Raw genomic sequence first — 14282 nt, 5'->3', positions numbered from 1 at the left:
AAGATACAGCAGTTTGACAGACAAGAAGGAAAAGAGACAAAAATCAATGAGAGATGAGGAAAGAGCATGCACAAGAGAGAGAAAGAAAAATAAAGGTGGGAGAAAAGATGCGGAGAAAAAGAATTAAGGAAGAAAGTTGATACAGTGAAATATAGAAATAGAGAGGTAGAGAGACAGGCAGAGTAAGAGTGAGAGAAGCAGAGTTAGAGTGACTGACAGTCAGCGACAGAGGAGAAATTTAAGAGATGGAGATAGACGGGAAAAAGAAAGAAAAAATTGGCGGAGTGAAAGGACAAAGAGAGAAAGGGAGAGATAGAAACAAAAGATGGAAATTACTGAAACCCTGATATTACTCATTGTTATTTTTCCCTTTCAGTGACAATGTATGACATTTTGCAATTCAAGGAATTACTGTACTGTTTGTATTAAACGCCCCCTCTAATAAACACCCTCTCCAATTTTTCACTGAAAAAAGGGATAAAAATGCAAAAATTGCCATGCCATATCTTGTGATTAAGCTTTAAAGCTTGCGTCAGTATGTCAGTGACAATTGCTTAACCCTAACCCTCCTGAATACTACAAAATACTACTTGATATATGCACTGTTAGTGCATGCATCCCACATTTATGTGATGACTTAATCGCCCTAAGTGATATATAGGCGCGGTTTAAGCTGGCCAGCGAAGCCCAAGACCAAATGGCAAAGTGTCGCCGACCGAGTGCTTGGCATGCGAGGGGTCTCGGGTTCGAATCCCACCCAGAGCAAACAACTTCTTTCCTTCTTTTCTCTCTTTATTCTTTCCTTCTTTCCCTTCCCGTCGCCGAAAAGCCCTTAGGGGGTTAGGGTTAATTACATGAACAAAACCCCATCATGACTCCATAACTCCCATCCAGTTCATGGCCTAATTAAGGTTAAATTTTGCTAATTTCATTAGATTCTTGTTTGATGATGCACTTACGGATGTAATTTTGTTGTATTTACTGCAAACATATCATGTTGCACGCATTTCCGTGTGCGCCACCATCTTGAATTTGAAGCCAGAAGTGAGGGATTCTTCCGAAGTTCACTGCCGATTTTGAAGCTTTTATCAATGAAAATTCACTTCTAGATAAATGCTACCCCCCACCGTTTGGAAAAATGCAACGCCCCTGGGGTGTTTAATACAAACAATATGGTATGCCGATTCTTGTATATATTTTGAATGTAGTTATCGATAAAAACATTGAAGCAAGTACATTTGAGTTTGAAACTACATCCATAAAACATGTATTTTTTTTTTTGCTTCCAATGTTTTTGTCTATTACCAAATTTCAGTTTTGGTACCTATGGCCATGGGAGTCAGACCTTGTCAAAATTGTTGAATTCATCGACCACCTTTGTTTGTTTTTCTGTTGGCAGATGACTTAGATGTATCCGTCGATTTCTTTGAGTACTTTTTATCGTTATATCCAATACTGAAAGAGGATCCTACACTATGGTGTGTATCAGCGTGGAATGATAATGGCAAAGAAAATAGAATATCAAAAGATGCAGGTAAGAGACTAAAAGGAGTCAATGTGACTCACTTAAATGAGTCAGTGTGACTCAATTGAGTCAATGTGACTCAAAACTTGGTGACTTGACACATGAAGACTTGACACTATATAGTGTGCATCAGCTTGGATGAGAATAGCATAGAAAATACAAGATGATGTGATAATATACTCAAGTGAGTCATTGTTGTTCAAAACTTGACTCATTAACTTGACTCGTGAAGATTTCTCACATTGAAGTGTACCTGTAATGTGTCGTGTGACATAACTTGAAAACATGCAACAAAATGGGTCTAGTACAACAGAAAAATGTATTCCACAAAGGGAGTATGTTTTTCAAATGGAAAATAGAATTGGCGATGGTTAATTATTATAAACCCATACTCTCCCTGTATATGGCTTTATCCATATCTTCCACAACTGAAGTATTTCAAATGGAAGTTGTCTATTCTATTTGAAACTCATACTCCCTCTGTGTAAGAATTTAGCTAAATCTTCCACAGGTGGAGTGTAGATTTCAAATAGAATATCCCAACCCACACCACTCATGTGATAAATTCTAATCTTGTTTACCTCTAAATACCCCCTTTTATATATTTACCAAATCCACATATCATTTAATCACTCACTCATATTATACCCTCCACATATAAGACTCACACATAAGTTAAATCTATCAGAACTTATAGCAAATTAACCACACGGCCAAGATACCACATGCATCTAAACAATAATAATCAAATAATCGTAATAACCCCATCAATCGTGCCTAAGCTCTTCTAAGCGTGACGTTCTTTCGTTTCAGATTTATTATATCGCAGTGATTTCTTCCCGGGACTCGGCTGGATGCTGCTCCAGTCGCTGTGGCATGAATTAGAACCCAAATGGCCTGAAGGGTAAGTCACTATATTATATTGGAAGAGTCGTGATGCAAAACGAGATATATCCATAAAGTGCCTGGTGATATTTTGGTCAATATTGTACGTTATTTCATTTTTTAGTCTACTTATGGTTGTTTTAGTGGGGTTTTTTTTCAATTGATATGGGCTTTGAATGCCCTACTCCCTATTCCAGAAAAATACAGCACTAACTTTGTTGAATTAAAAAAATATTATCCTGTTTTGCCAAAAGAAATGCAGCTAAATCTTAATCCTTTATTAGTTCTAACTAGCAAAGAAAGTAAAATTTTAATATTTGGTAAATTTTTGGAAATAAGGGCCAAAATTGTGCGTTTTTAGGGTGCTTTTCATATGCTACGACAACAAGCCCGAAGACTTGTAAAAGACTCATTTCGAATTATGCATTCTAACTTTTGGAAAACACATTTTCTAATATTTTCCATACCACTCATCAAAAATAACATAAAATTTTAAAATTTTGAGCTCACTGTTAGCCTATAATCAAGATTTTGAATGCTTAGACTTGTCAATTTTGTGACTACAATTAGTTTTGGTCCTTTTCCCCTCAGATTGTCCAAAGATTAAATTTTCATTTTGATTGCCAGTTAGAACTAGCTAAAGGATTAGGATTTACAGTCTGTCCACCTTAGAAGTACGAAGTAAATAGACCTCGAAAACTGGAGGTATGAGAATAATTATTTCGGTGCAATGCGTGTGTTATGCTTCTTTGGCGCGCCAAGTGCTGCACGATTTGTACTTGCTGAGCGCACAACGCTCTTTACGCGTCGTGTTTTTTTTAACACGCAATGCGTGTGACGCAAAGCATCAACCCCCGATGCCACAGATTTGGTTTGTACTTCAAAGTGGACAGACTGTAGCTATGTTTCATTTGGCAAAACAGGATAGGAAGTAAATTGGTTTACAATTTTTGAGTCACAGAAAAATTTGTGATACAAACTTATGACTTGCATATTGGAATATTCCAGTTGTAATCATACACCCCCTATGGAAGACACAACCTTAATTGTCCTCAAAGGGAGTATGTGTTTTAAATTTAGTTACCTAACTGGGTGACTCCATTTGAAATTCACACCCCCTGTGTGAAAGAATAAGGTCATGTCTTCCATAGGGGGTGTATGGATTTAAACTGGAATAGCCTTTTATTGATGCAAGATGTCCTATCAAGGTCAGTGACTGAGTGACTGCAAAAATTGCAAAGAACTTGTCTTACATGACAATGAGTTTGGAAATGCTAAACCTGTTTGATTTAAAAGAAGAATAACTCAGTTTATGCAGACATCTTTGCAGCATGCAGATATGAACATAGAATATCAAATTGTCTACTTGTAAATTATGCGTTATTCCAAATGACATACAACCACGCACACAAATACATCTCTTCAGTTACTCTAGTACAAAAACAAGCACAATGCATGGAAACAAATATAATACCAATACCTCATATATCTCTTGATATATTTCATATAAATGTCTGTGTAAATTGTTTTATGCAAATGAAATTGGGTGATAGAATTGTATGCTTGAGGTGTGATGGTTGGATATTATATTCATGCATGCTATGCATACAAGGGATTCCTTACATTGGTAAAAATGAAGTGTAAGCCTGTAAAAAATTACAGGCGGATAGACTTGAATTCCTTTGTCTTTCGGGAAGAGGCTAAATCACTTTAAAAAGAAGCAAAAAGATTGAAAAATTTGAAACTTTTGCAAACATATTTTGAAAATGTTTTTTTCCCCAAGAAGTTTCAGTGAAAGCTTTTTGTATATTTGATTTTGCCCCCCTCCCGAAAATCACTGTTCCCTCCAATGCCTCCCCACCGAAAAAAATTCGGCACTGTCAAGTTACTGTAATGTTTGACATAACTTTTTGAACTTTTTTGCTCAAAGGTCTTTGTGACTTTTACCAATTTTGCTTAAGGTGGTACTACACCCCTGCCCAATTTTGTGCATATTTTTGCATTTTTCTCAAAAATTATAGCGCATAGGTGACAAGTAAGATATGTAGGGCCTAGGGGCAAGGACTACAACTGCTGCACTGGAAATTTTATTTCAACACAGACAACAGTTGTGGGGTTACAGTCAAAAATGAGGGAAAACCAATATTTGATCAATAAATCAATAAATGCTTGCTTTGAGTTGCTGAATTTTCAGTACAGTAGTTGTAGTCCTTGCCCCTATAATATACATATCTTAATTGTCACCAATGTGCTATAATTTTTGAGAAAAATGCAATAATAGGCATAAAATTGGCCAGGGGTGTAGTACTTTGTGACTTTTACCAATTTAAAAACATCTCATTCAGCTGCAGCAGAAGTTGTTAATTAATTGTCGCTCAATAAAACACTCCAAACCAAGTAAAGAGGGAAATGAGTAGTCACGATTTGGGTCGAGGAACTGTCGCCTGGGATCATCTATTTTTGATAAGCTTAAATATTAGCTTTGTTGATTTCAATTATCGCAGGGCTTTTGCAAATTTACTAATTGAATGATGACTTTGCATTCATGCTCTAAGTTAACCTCTAGGGATGTTTCGAGACATTTGTAATGGATTCTGACTTGCTGTTTTGAATACAAATGAAGTCATTTATTTGTATTCATTTGTATTCAAATGAAGTCATTATTTATTTGGATTTATATCACGATGAAAAGTGAGAAAAAAAAAAAGAAATAGTAAAAGCAAAAGCGAAAATTGAACACCCGATTCAAATGGCGAACAATAAAAAAAGGAGCTAAATTGTCAGATTTTTATTACGGTGTAAGCATGAAATATAATATTCTATTTGTAAATCAGATAATTCTTGGCCAATCTTGAACTCTAGGCACACTTCTAGCTTAACAGTAAATATTCATGCGTATGGTGCGGTCAATTCTTGGCCAACCTCGAACTATAGGCACACTTCTAGCTTAGCAGTAAATATTCATGCGTATAGTGCGGTCAATTCTTGGCCAATCTCGAACTCTAGGCACACTTCTAGCTTAGTGTGGTCAATAGGTATGTTGGGCTATTCCAGTTGAAATCCATACACCCCCTGTGGAAGACATGACCATAATATCCCTCAGTCAGTGGATGTATATTTCAAATGAAGACATCCATTCAGGTAAACTCTGTTTGAAATTCACACTCCCTGTGTGGGAGATTAAGGTCATGTCTTCCACAAGGGTGTGTGGATTTCAACCGGAATGGCCCAATTAGAGCAGACGATAAATATTCTTTCCCTAACTTAATCTAATCATATTCTGATTTATGATTTTGTCGACAGTTTTTGGGATGATTGGATGAGGAATCCAGACCAAAGAAAAGAGAGATCCTGTATACGACCAGAAATATCCAGAACGGATACATTTGGGAAAATAGGAGTCAGCAAGTAAGTGGTACAACTTATCATAAATTTGGCATACACACTCCCCCCTCCCCCCACCACACACCCACACAAGGAATTTAGATATATGACTGGAAATATCTAGGAGGGATACGTTTGGTAAAATAGGAGTCGGTAAGTTAGTGGTACAACTTCATAAATATGTCACATATGCATACACCCCCTCCCCACACACACACCCATCCCCACCCACAGGAATTTAGATTTATGACTGGAAATATCTAGGAGGGATACGTTTGGTAATATAGGAGTCAGCAAGTTAGTAGTACAACTTCATAAATATGTCACATAATATGCATATACACTCCCCCCCCCCCCCCCCACACACACACCCACCCATGAGGAATTTAGATATGACTGGAAATATCTAGGAGGGATACGTTTGGTACTGTCACATACACCACAAACTCTATGAGCATGCCATACTAATCTGCCAAAGCAATAATGTAACATTTTGACTGCTGTGGCATGCCATACTAATCTGCCAAAGAAACATTTTGGCTGCTCTTACATGGCATTACTAAATCTGCCAAAGCATAATAATGAAAAAATAAATACTAAACATGCAGATTAAAACATTGGGAACATTAGGGAGTCCATCTAGCGTCTATCTGCTAATGTAATCTGAATCGCAGACTAGGCAAATAAATGAATAATTGTCACAAGTAGAGAGGTTCCATAGTAATCAAAATAGTGACATGTTAAGTTTTGTGTCATAATCCATCGGAGTATGTTCAATTTAATCGTAGACAATATTTGAATTGCATGGTTTACTATGTTATGCTGTAAGAAAATAAGTTAAGCATTTATGTTAGGAAATTTAATTCCCAAGATTGAAAGTTAGTAAACATATTTGAAATTCAGCATGCAAATATGGAATATATCTCTTTTAATCATCTTCAGGCCCACATCCAGGATTTTTTGGGGAGGGGGAATTCACCAATTGCAGACCTTTTCAAAAGAACTCTTCACGCTGGCCAAAAGCAGACCTTTATACTCTCTCTACAATTGATTTTTGGAGACTATATTTTAGACAAATTACACAGAAAGTTGTTAATCTTAAAGTTGTAATTTTTGGCCCAATTTGTTAATTTTTTACAGAAAAACAGACCTTCTGCCAATTTATGGGGGGTGCATCTGTCAATCAAACTCAGGCAGTTTGTTTACGTGTGTCGTGATGATTGAGTTATTGAATGTGGCAGTTTAAACAGTTTACCTTATAGCTAATTTTGCATACAAATCATCTCAAAAGTTAGGTCTTTGTAATAGGAAACTTTATTTCCTGAAGGCACCATGTCTACATTGCCAGAAGTTGCTTTTTGCCTTGTAAAAGTACCGTAATTTTCACCATTTCCTGCGATTCCTTTTCTCCAATCGGCACCAGATGAATCAACCTTCCTTTTCACGCGCTACTTCTAACCAAGCAAGGGTCGAGGGAAGTTTGAATGACAGTGACATCAGATGCAAACTAGTCTTTTTAATTGTGTCTTTGATTATAGTTATTATTTTTCATTTTGATTAGGTTAGGTTCACTCCTTTGATTATTATTATTACCGGTATTATTATTTTATTTTTGATTAGGTTAGGTTAGATTTAGGACTCGCATTCATTAATTTACAAAATCCTATAAAGTTCAGAAAGTTATTATCAGAATTACATGCATGGTTACATCGTACTTTGTCTGATATCATTTTACAGGGGTCAATTCTTTGAACAGCACTTGAAGTACATTAAACTCAACCAGGAGTTTGTTCCCTTCACAAAGCGAGATCTATCGTATCTAATGAAGGTAAGTAAACATCAATTGGGCCATTCCATTTAAAATCCACACTACCCCTGTGGAAGATTTAGTTAAGACTTCAACAGAGGGAGTATGAGTTTTGAATACAACAGACAATTAGATAACTTCCATTTGAAATACTTACTCCTGTTGTGGAAGATATAAGTAATGCCATAACACGAGGGAGTGTGGGTTTCAAAATAATTAGCCCTGACCAGTTACATTTGAAAAACATACTCCCTCTATGGAAGATATTTCCAAAATCTTCCACAGGGGTAGTGTGGATTTTAAGTGGAATAGACCATTTAATAATTAGGGCATGCATGCTTTTCACACTTTATAACCAATGAGGCTGAGTGCAGGTAACCGACCCAGCTATAGTTCCGCTTCTCTTTTCGATAAGGCCTGCAACTTTTTACATTAGGAATGTCTGCTGTTTTCGAGGCCAGGGAATCATAATGGGCTATTCCAATTGAAATCCACACTACCCCTGTGGAAGATTTTGGAAATATCTTCCACAGTGGGAGTATGTTTTTCAAATGTATAGTCAGAGTTAATCATTTTGAAACCCATACTCCCTCTGTATTATGGCTTTACCTTCCTTCCGCATCTGGAGCGGGTATTTCAAATGGAAGTTCCCCAATTGTCTATTCTATTCAAAACTCACACTCCCTCTGTGGAAGACTTTAGCTAAATCTTCCACAGGGGTAGTGTGGATTTTAAATGGAATAGCCCAATGGAAATAAGCAACAGGTTGTTATTTTGGCAGTAGTGCCTGGCAGTAGCTAGGAGTTCAACTGCGCTGTAGCTTTTTTGAACTACCAATATGTACTTTTGTAAGGAGTCACCCTTTCAGTAACTCCTGCCTAATTTTGAAATTTCCAGATATTATTTATGGGTCACTTATATCCCTGAATATTGATTCTGAACCTCATTGATCAAAATGATCACAATACAATCTTACAGTACTAACATTTGCGACATGATCTGGTCCATGGAGATCAAAAGGAGGTATTTTTGAAAATTGGGTTATTATAATTATTATGCAAAATACTGAAGGCACCAAAGGTCTAGCATACTTGGTTCTAAAGTTATGAACTTTTATGATGTTTATTTTCTTATGTATGTATTGTGTTTTACTCCATATTTTTGCCTTTATCTCAATTTTAAATTTGCTGCTTTGGCCTCCATGGACCAGATTGTGTCACATTTTAACCATATGAGAACCACCTGCCGATTGGCCAAAATGAATTTTGTGTCCAACTTTGAACCAATCAAGGAGGGTATTAATAAGATCATCTGCAAATGCAAGTTTGACCATAAAATAGTTTAAAGCCTAGCCATAATTGGCAATTGAAATGAACATTTCAAGTCGTCAACCAATCAGAAATGCTGTTAGATGATCAGTAGCATCCAGGGGGTTAAAGCGTGTTCTTACCTGCTTGTATTTTGACTTGAATACCATATTTTTCCATTTCATTTTGTCAGGAGGAGTATGATGAGGCTTTCAGGAAAGAAGTGTACAATGCACCGGAGGTGAAATTAAGTGATGTACAGAAATCCAGAATTCCAGGCCATTCGCCAGTAAGGATAACCTATTCTACCAAAGAAAACTTCAAGACATTTGCCAAAGCATTAGGAATTATGAATGATTTAAAGGTGAGTCAGTCGATTTAACTTCATAGGCGTAGATCCCCCAATATTTTGCCGGGGGGATGGCCCACATACAATCATCCCCCCCCCCATGTTGATGCCTGTATGCTGGTTTCTGACCAAATTAACCTCATATTTGGCCATTTTAGCCCTAAATTTGCAAATTATGTGCAAATTTATTCTACTTTTGCACCATATTTCATCAGTTTAGCTTCAATATGGCAAAATTTTCCGCGCGTATTTGCACCATAAGCTTATTCTGTCGGCAAAAGGTGCTGGATTCAAAATATTCCAAGAGATGTTTTCCAACCCATCGCCCCCCATGTAAAAAAGAAATCTATGCCACTGTTTAACTTTATAGACCTTTTTGGCTAGGTTGTACTATCATGCATGACAACCGTTGTGCTTCAAAAGGCGTGCATCCCAAAAATGTTCAAAATGTCAAAAATGTTGTAGGCCATCCCAAAAAGTTATAAAAACTATACTTTTTCTGAATCCTTATGATGAGAGCAAGTCATTGTATGGTTTTATACAAGATTTGACCAACTTTGAAATTTCACCCCTGCATAAGCAGCCATTTTGGATTATTCCACAACTTTTTTTTAATATACTTTTCTGAAATGAATGGTGATTAAATGCTTTCTTTTACAAGTAGTGGTGGGTTAAGCCCTGATCTTCCTTAATTTGTTTGGCTTATCTGTTGACCAGACAAATACAACAAATTTGGCTGATTCCATTTAGGTGTAAGTTGAGACATGTGTAAACATTACAAATATGCCAAAAACTTTCTTTTTTTGTTAACCAATTTCATATTATAAGCTTGTACATTATGACTATAAAATCACTGAAAAATAATAAAGTATATACATGTAGGCATAGCAGAACAAATGTGCATTTTTGGGTTTGATGTTTTGAAATGGTATGATTCCTTTCATCATTTGACAGTTTTGTTGAAATATGAACAAAATTCATATGCACAGTACCGGTTTCAGTCGATGTTAAAGTGTTTACGGTTCAGTGTGTCAAAACAGACACATTTCAGGTAAACTTGGGTTGATTATTTTGGTGGTAATTTGGTATCTGAATCATCTATTTTTACCTGGTCTTGTTGGCTTTGAACTGAGAGAATTCTGCATAATGTGAAAATTCTGCACAAAATAAAAATGGTGAAATAGGCAATAAGTGGTATTGAAGTAATTTGAGCAATGCTCATATTTTGAAGAAAACCGTTTAAAAGTTTGTTTTTAAAACTTTTAAAAGTTTATCTTTATACATTAATACCGTTTATTTCTCTTCCCTTTTTATCTTGCAGTCTGGTGTACCAAGAGCCGGATATTTAGGAACAGTTAGCTTCATGTTCAATAACCGTCGCGTCTATCTAGCGCCCCCTAGCAACTGGAAAGGTTATGACCCCAAATGGAGCTAACGACCGGCGTGGTGATTAGGGACTAATTTGTAAATTGATTTTTATATGAACATATTTGCAAGATATACTTCACATTTGGGACTATTTTCAGTAGCGATAGATGGCTTAGCATCAACAGTTACATTAATTAAATGTAGTGAACTGTTTTATATTCAAACTACACAAAGCACAGTCTTGTATTGAGAAGAAATTGCAGTTTGTCGATGTGGATGGTTTGATTATGCAAATTGGGCTATTCCATTTAAAATCCACACTACCACTGTGGAAGATTTAGCTAAAGACTTTCACAGATGGAGTATGAGTTTTGAATACAAGAGACAATTGAGTAACTTCCATTTGTAATACTCACTTCAGTTGTGGAAGATATAGATAAAGCTATAATACAGGGGGCGTATAGATTTCAAAATGATTAACCCTGACCAGTTATATTTGAAAAACATACTCCCTCTGTAGAAGATATTTTCAAAATCTTCCACAGGGGTAGTGTGGATTTCAACTGGAATAGCCCTATGGAATAGTGAACCGCAGAACCACAAGCACGCAACAGAACCTTTAAAGATGCTTCTATATAGAGGTTGTGCGTGAAATTATTGATTGGCTCCAAACAAAGGATTTGAACCGGTGTCCTTCACCGTAATCATGGCGCAGTGTAGTCCATTCAATCAAACGTTGTCATCAACGTATTTGATCGTAGTGCTTTTGTGATGTGTGTGAGACGAACTGTCGCAGTAGATTGCAATCATGCTTAGGGACCGATCGTTATTTACGGCAGGGGGGGGAATGGGTGTTTTGGAACAAATTTCGCGTTCACCCCTCGCGTCCGCTCAAAATTTTCGCGTTCCCCCTTGTTTTCCCAATTTTCTCCATTTAAAATTTAACTATCCCCCCTCCTGGTTCAACTAAAAATTTCAAGTTCCCCCCTCAAGATCACAAAAAAAAATTGTGTTCCCCCATAAATTTACCCATTCCCCCCCCCTGCCATAAATAACAATCGCTCCCTTACATTGAATGCATTTGAGTAGTCCACCATATTTACGGTATGATACGTCATATGCACAACCTCTATACTGTGAAAAAGTGCAGTGATCTATAGTACGCTGGCATTGGCATAAACCCACAAGCCTCAGCACACTTTACAGGATTTTGTTGACCACTCTGGCCCAAGACACACCTCATAAACTTATTAAGCATCATTCATGGATGCAGCGCTAAACAGGTACAGTACCCTAAGTAGCCTACATATAACCATTGCAACCAGGATCAGCTTCACAAGTTTCGTACGATATAACCATCGCAACCAGGATCAGCTCCACAAGTTTTGTACGCTAAGACCGGGACAATAAGCACTAATGAAGTTTATCTTTCAATCTTTCCACAAGAACAGTATAATGACACTGCGGGAGCGGGAACTCAAACAAGGAGTATCCAGGATAACCATTTTGTGACCATCTACAGCTCTGTTTGACTCTACCTGGAGTGTTGACTCGGCAGGATCAAGATTTTCTTTATTCTGGTCCACAGAATATTACAAGGATTATTTTCGTTAGCATAGACAATTTGTGAGGTGGCAAAATGTATATCCATTTATGCCCTGCAATTATGTTGACTGCTATATGGTATGAGTGTACAATAGGGTGGGCCAAAAAACACCTTTTTTCTCGGATCGACTTGGAACTCTCGGAGAATTTTACTAGGGTACATACTACTATTGTGCTAAAATATCAGTAAGATCGGAGCATGTTTCGCCCAGGCAGTAGATTTTCACAAAATCCCTACTTATTTGCCATTTCTTACTGTATAACTCTATATAGAGAAATCAGTAGAAACAACCTGGGAAAAGTAGGCATTGAGATGACATCATAGCCAATATTAAACAATTTGGGTAGTTTGTTTAGACCCTCCAGAACATCACCAAATAGCAAGCAGTCTCCAATTGGTTACCATTATTTTTTGCTATAGACCTGTATTTAGTTAAATATTGATGATATTTGAGTTGCTAAATTAAGGGGTAGGGGTAGCATTATGGAGCATTTCCCCAGTTCTGCTGAGTCAAATTTCACAATCTTGGTCTTGTTGGGTAGATATGAACTGCAAAAGTACAAACAATACATGAGATATGAATTTAGAGCAGCTCTGACATGACCAGGGGTTAAAGGGTCATGTGATGCCTGAATTGTAGTAATTTTCAAGGCTGTGTGACCTTTTGACATCTGGTCAAAACATGGATAACCGAAAATCATATAGCATTTATTTTTGACAATGCTGCAGTTCATATCTATGCAACAATACCGCATTTGGGAAATTTGACTGAGTAGAACTGGGGAAATTCTCCATAATGCTACCCCTACCCCTTAATATAGCAACTCAAATATCATTAATATTTGACTTACATTATATTTAGCAAAAATAATGGTAACCAATTGGAGACGGCTTGCTATCTGGTGATGTTCTAGAGGGTCCAAACAAACTACCCAAAGTGTTTAATATTGGTTAGGATGGCATTTGAATGCCTACTTTTCCAAGATTGTTTCTACTGATTTCTCTATATAGAGTTATACAGTAAGAAATAGCAAAAAGTAGGGATTTTGTGAAAATCTACTGCCTGGGCGAAACATGCTCCGATATTACTGATATTTTAGCACAATACTACTATGTACCCCAGTAAAATTCTCCGAGAGTTCAAAGTCGATCCGAGAAAAAAGGTGTTTTTTGGCCCACCCTAGTGTACAAAGTATAATGAGCTGGTGACATCATTTCTCCGAAATCAGTGAAAACTGCACATAGTTACTAGCATTATACAGCTCTTCAAACAACCCATGGATACCGATGTACTGACAAAACGTCATCCCGCTACGATAATTAGTATTGAGAAAAAGTACAAAATATGGTTCAAGCATGCATATAAACATATTTATTCACAAGAACAAATAAATGATTATGAGAGAAAGTAAAAGGAATTATCAGAAATGATTAGGGTGATTACATAACTGATGCATGTGACTGGCCTGTGTGTGACTGCTCCTTTGTAATTATCGTAGCAGGGTGAAGATATAAGCTTAAAGGTTTCAAATCTAAACTATTTATTAAGCCCCTGATTGTCTCAAAGAATGTTTTAAACGGACCAAATTGTATGTAAAACAAATCAAGCTTTAGATCTACTCTTACAAATAAAATATTATTGGTGGAATTACATTTATAGCAATTGTAATGATTTAATTTAACTCAGACATAGATCATAGTCCTAAATGAGGTCACAGCAGCATATATTTGAACTTGCGGAACCATGCTAGCCCGCTATTATATTTAGCTCGGTTATGCCCATGATTTGGAATTAATAGGACTGACTAATATAAATAGAGGGCACTGTATAAACCATGATTTTTGTGGTTGCCGACATGGCTTACCAAAGTTTGGATAGGCATGACTAGCCAAGATGGGATAGTCATGACTAATCAAAGTAACCAAGATGGGATAGTCATGACTAATCAAATGTTGTCAACATGGGATAGTCTTGACTAACCAACTATTTTTGAGTTACTAAGATGTAATTGTCCTAACTAGCCAAGATGGTAAAGTCTTGACTAACCAAA

At 36.7% G+C, this 14282-nt stretch overlaps 1 protein-coding gene across 1 annotated transcript in view; it reads left to right on the top strand.

Moving 5' to 3' along the window:
* The window catches only part of LOC140142011 (alpha-1,3-mannosyl-glycoprotein 2-beta-N-acetylglucosaminyltransferase-like), a 111926-nt gene extending 100492 nt beyond the window's left edge, over nucleotides 1–11434 (top strand). The window contains exons 8-13 of the mRNA XM_072163913.1: nucleotides 1400–1534; nucleotides 2339–2429; nucleotides 5714–5818; nucleotides 7532–7622; nucleotides 9102–9272; nucleotides 10579–11434. Coding sequence (XP_072020014.1) covers nucleotides 1400–1534; nucleotides 2339–2429; nucleotides 5714–5818; nucleotides 7532–7622; nucleotides 9102–9272; nucleotides 10579–10692 — 707 coding nt within the window. The 3' untranslated portion in view covers nucleotides 10693–11434. The remainder of the gene's footprint in view (nucleotides 1–1399; nucleotides 1535–2338; nucleotides 2430–5713; nucleotides 5819–7531; nucleotides 7623–9101; nucleotides 9273–10578) is intronic.
* Nucleotides 11435–14282: the final 2848 nt, after the last annotated feature.

This window comes from Amphiura filiformis, chromosome 20, assembly GCF_039555335.1.
Source record: "Amphiura filiformis chromosome 20, Afil_fr2py, whole genome shotgun sequence".
NCBI classification, from domain to species: Eukaryota; Metazoa; Echinodermata; class Ophiuroidea; order Amphilepidida; family Amphiuridae; genus Amphiura; species Amphiura filiformis.
This window is presented reverse-complemented; position numbering and strand designations above follow the sequence as displayed.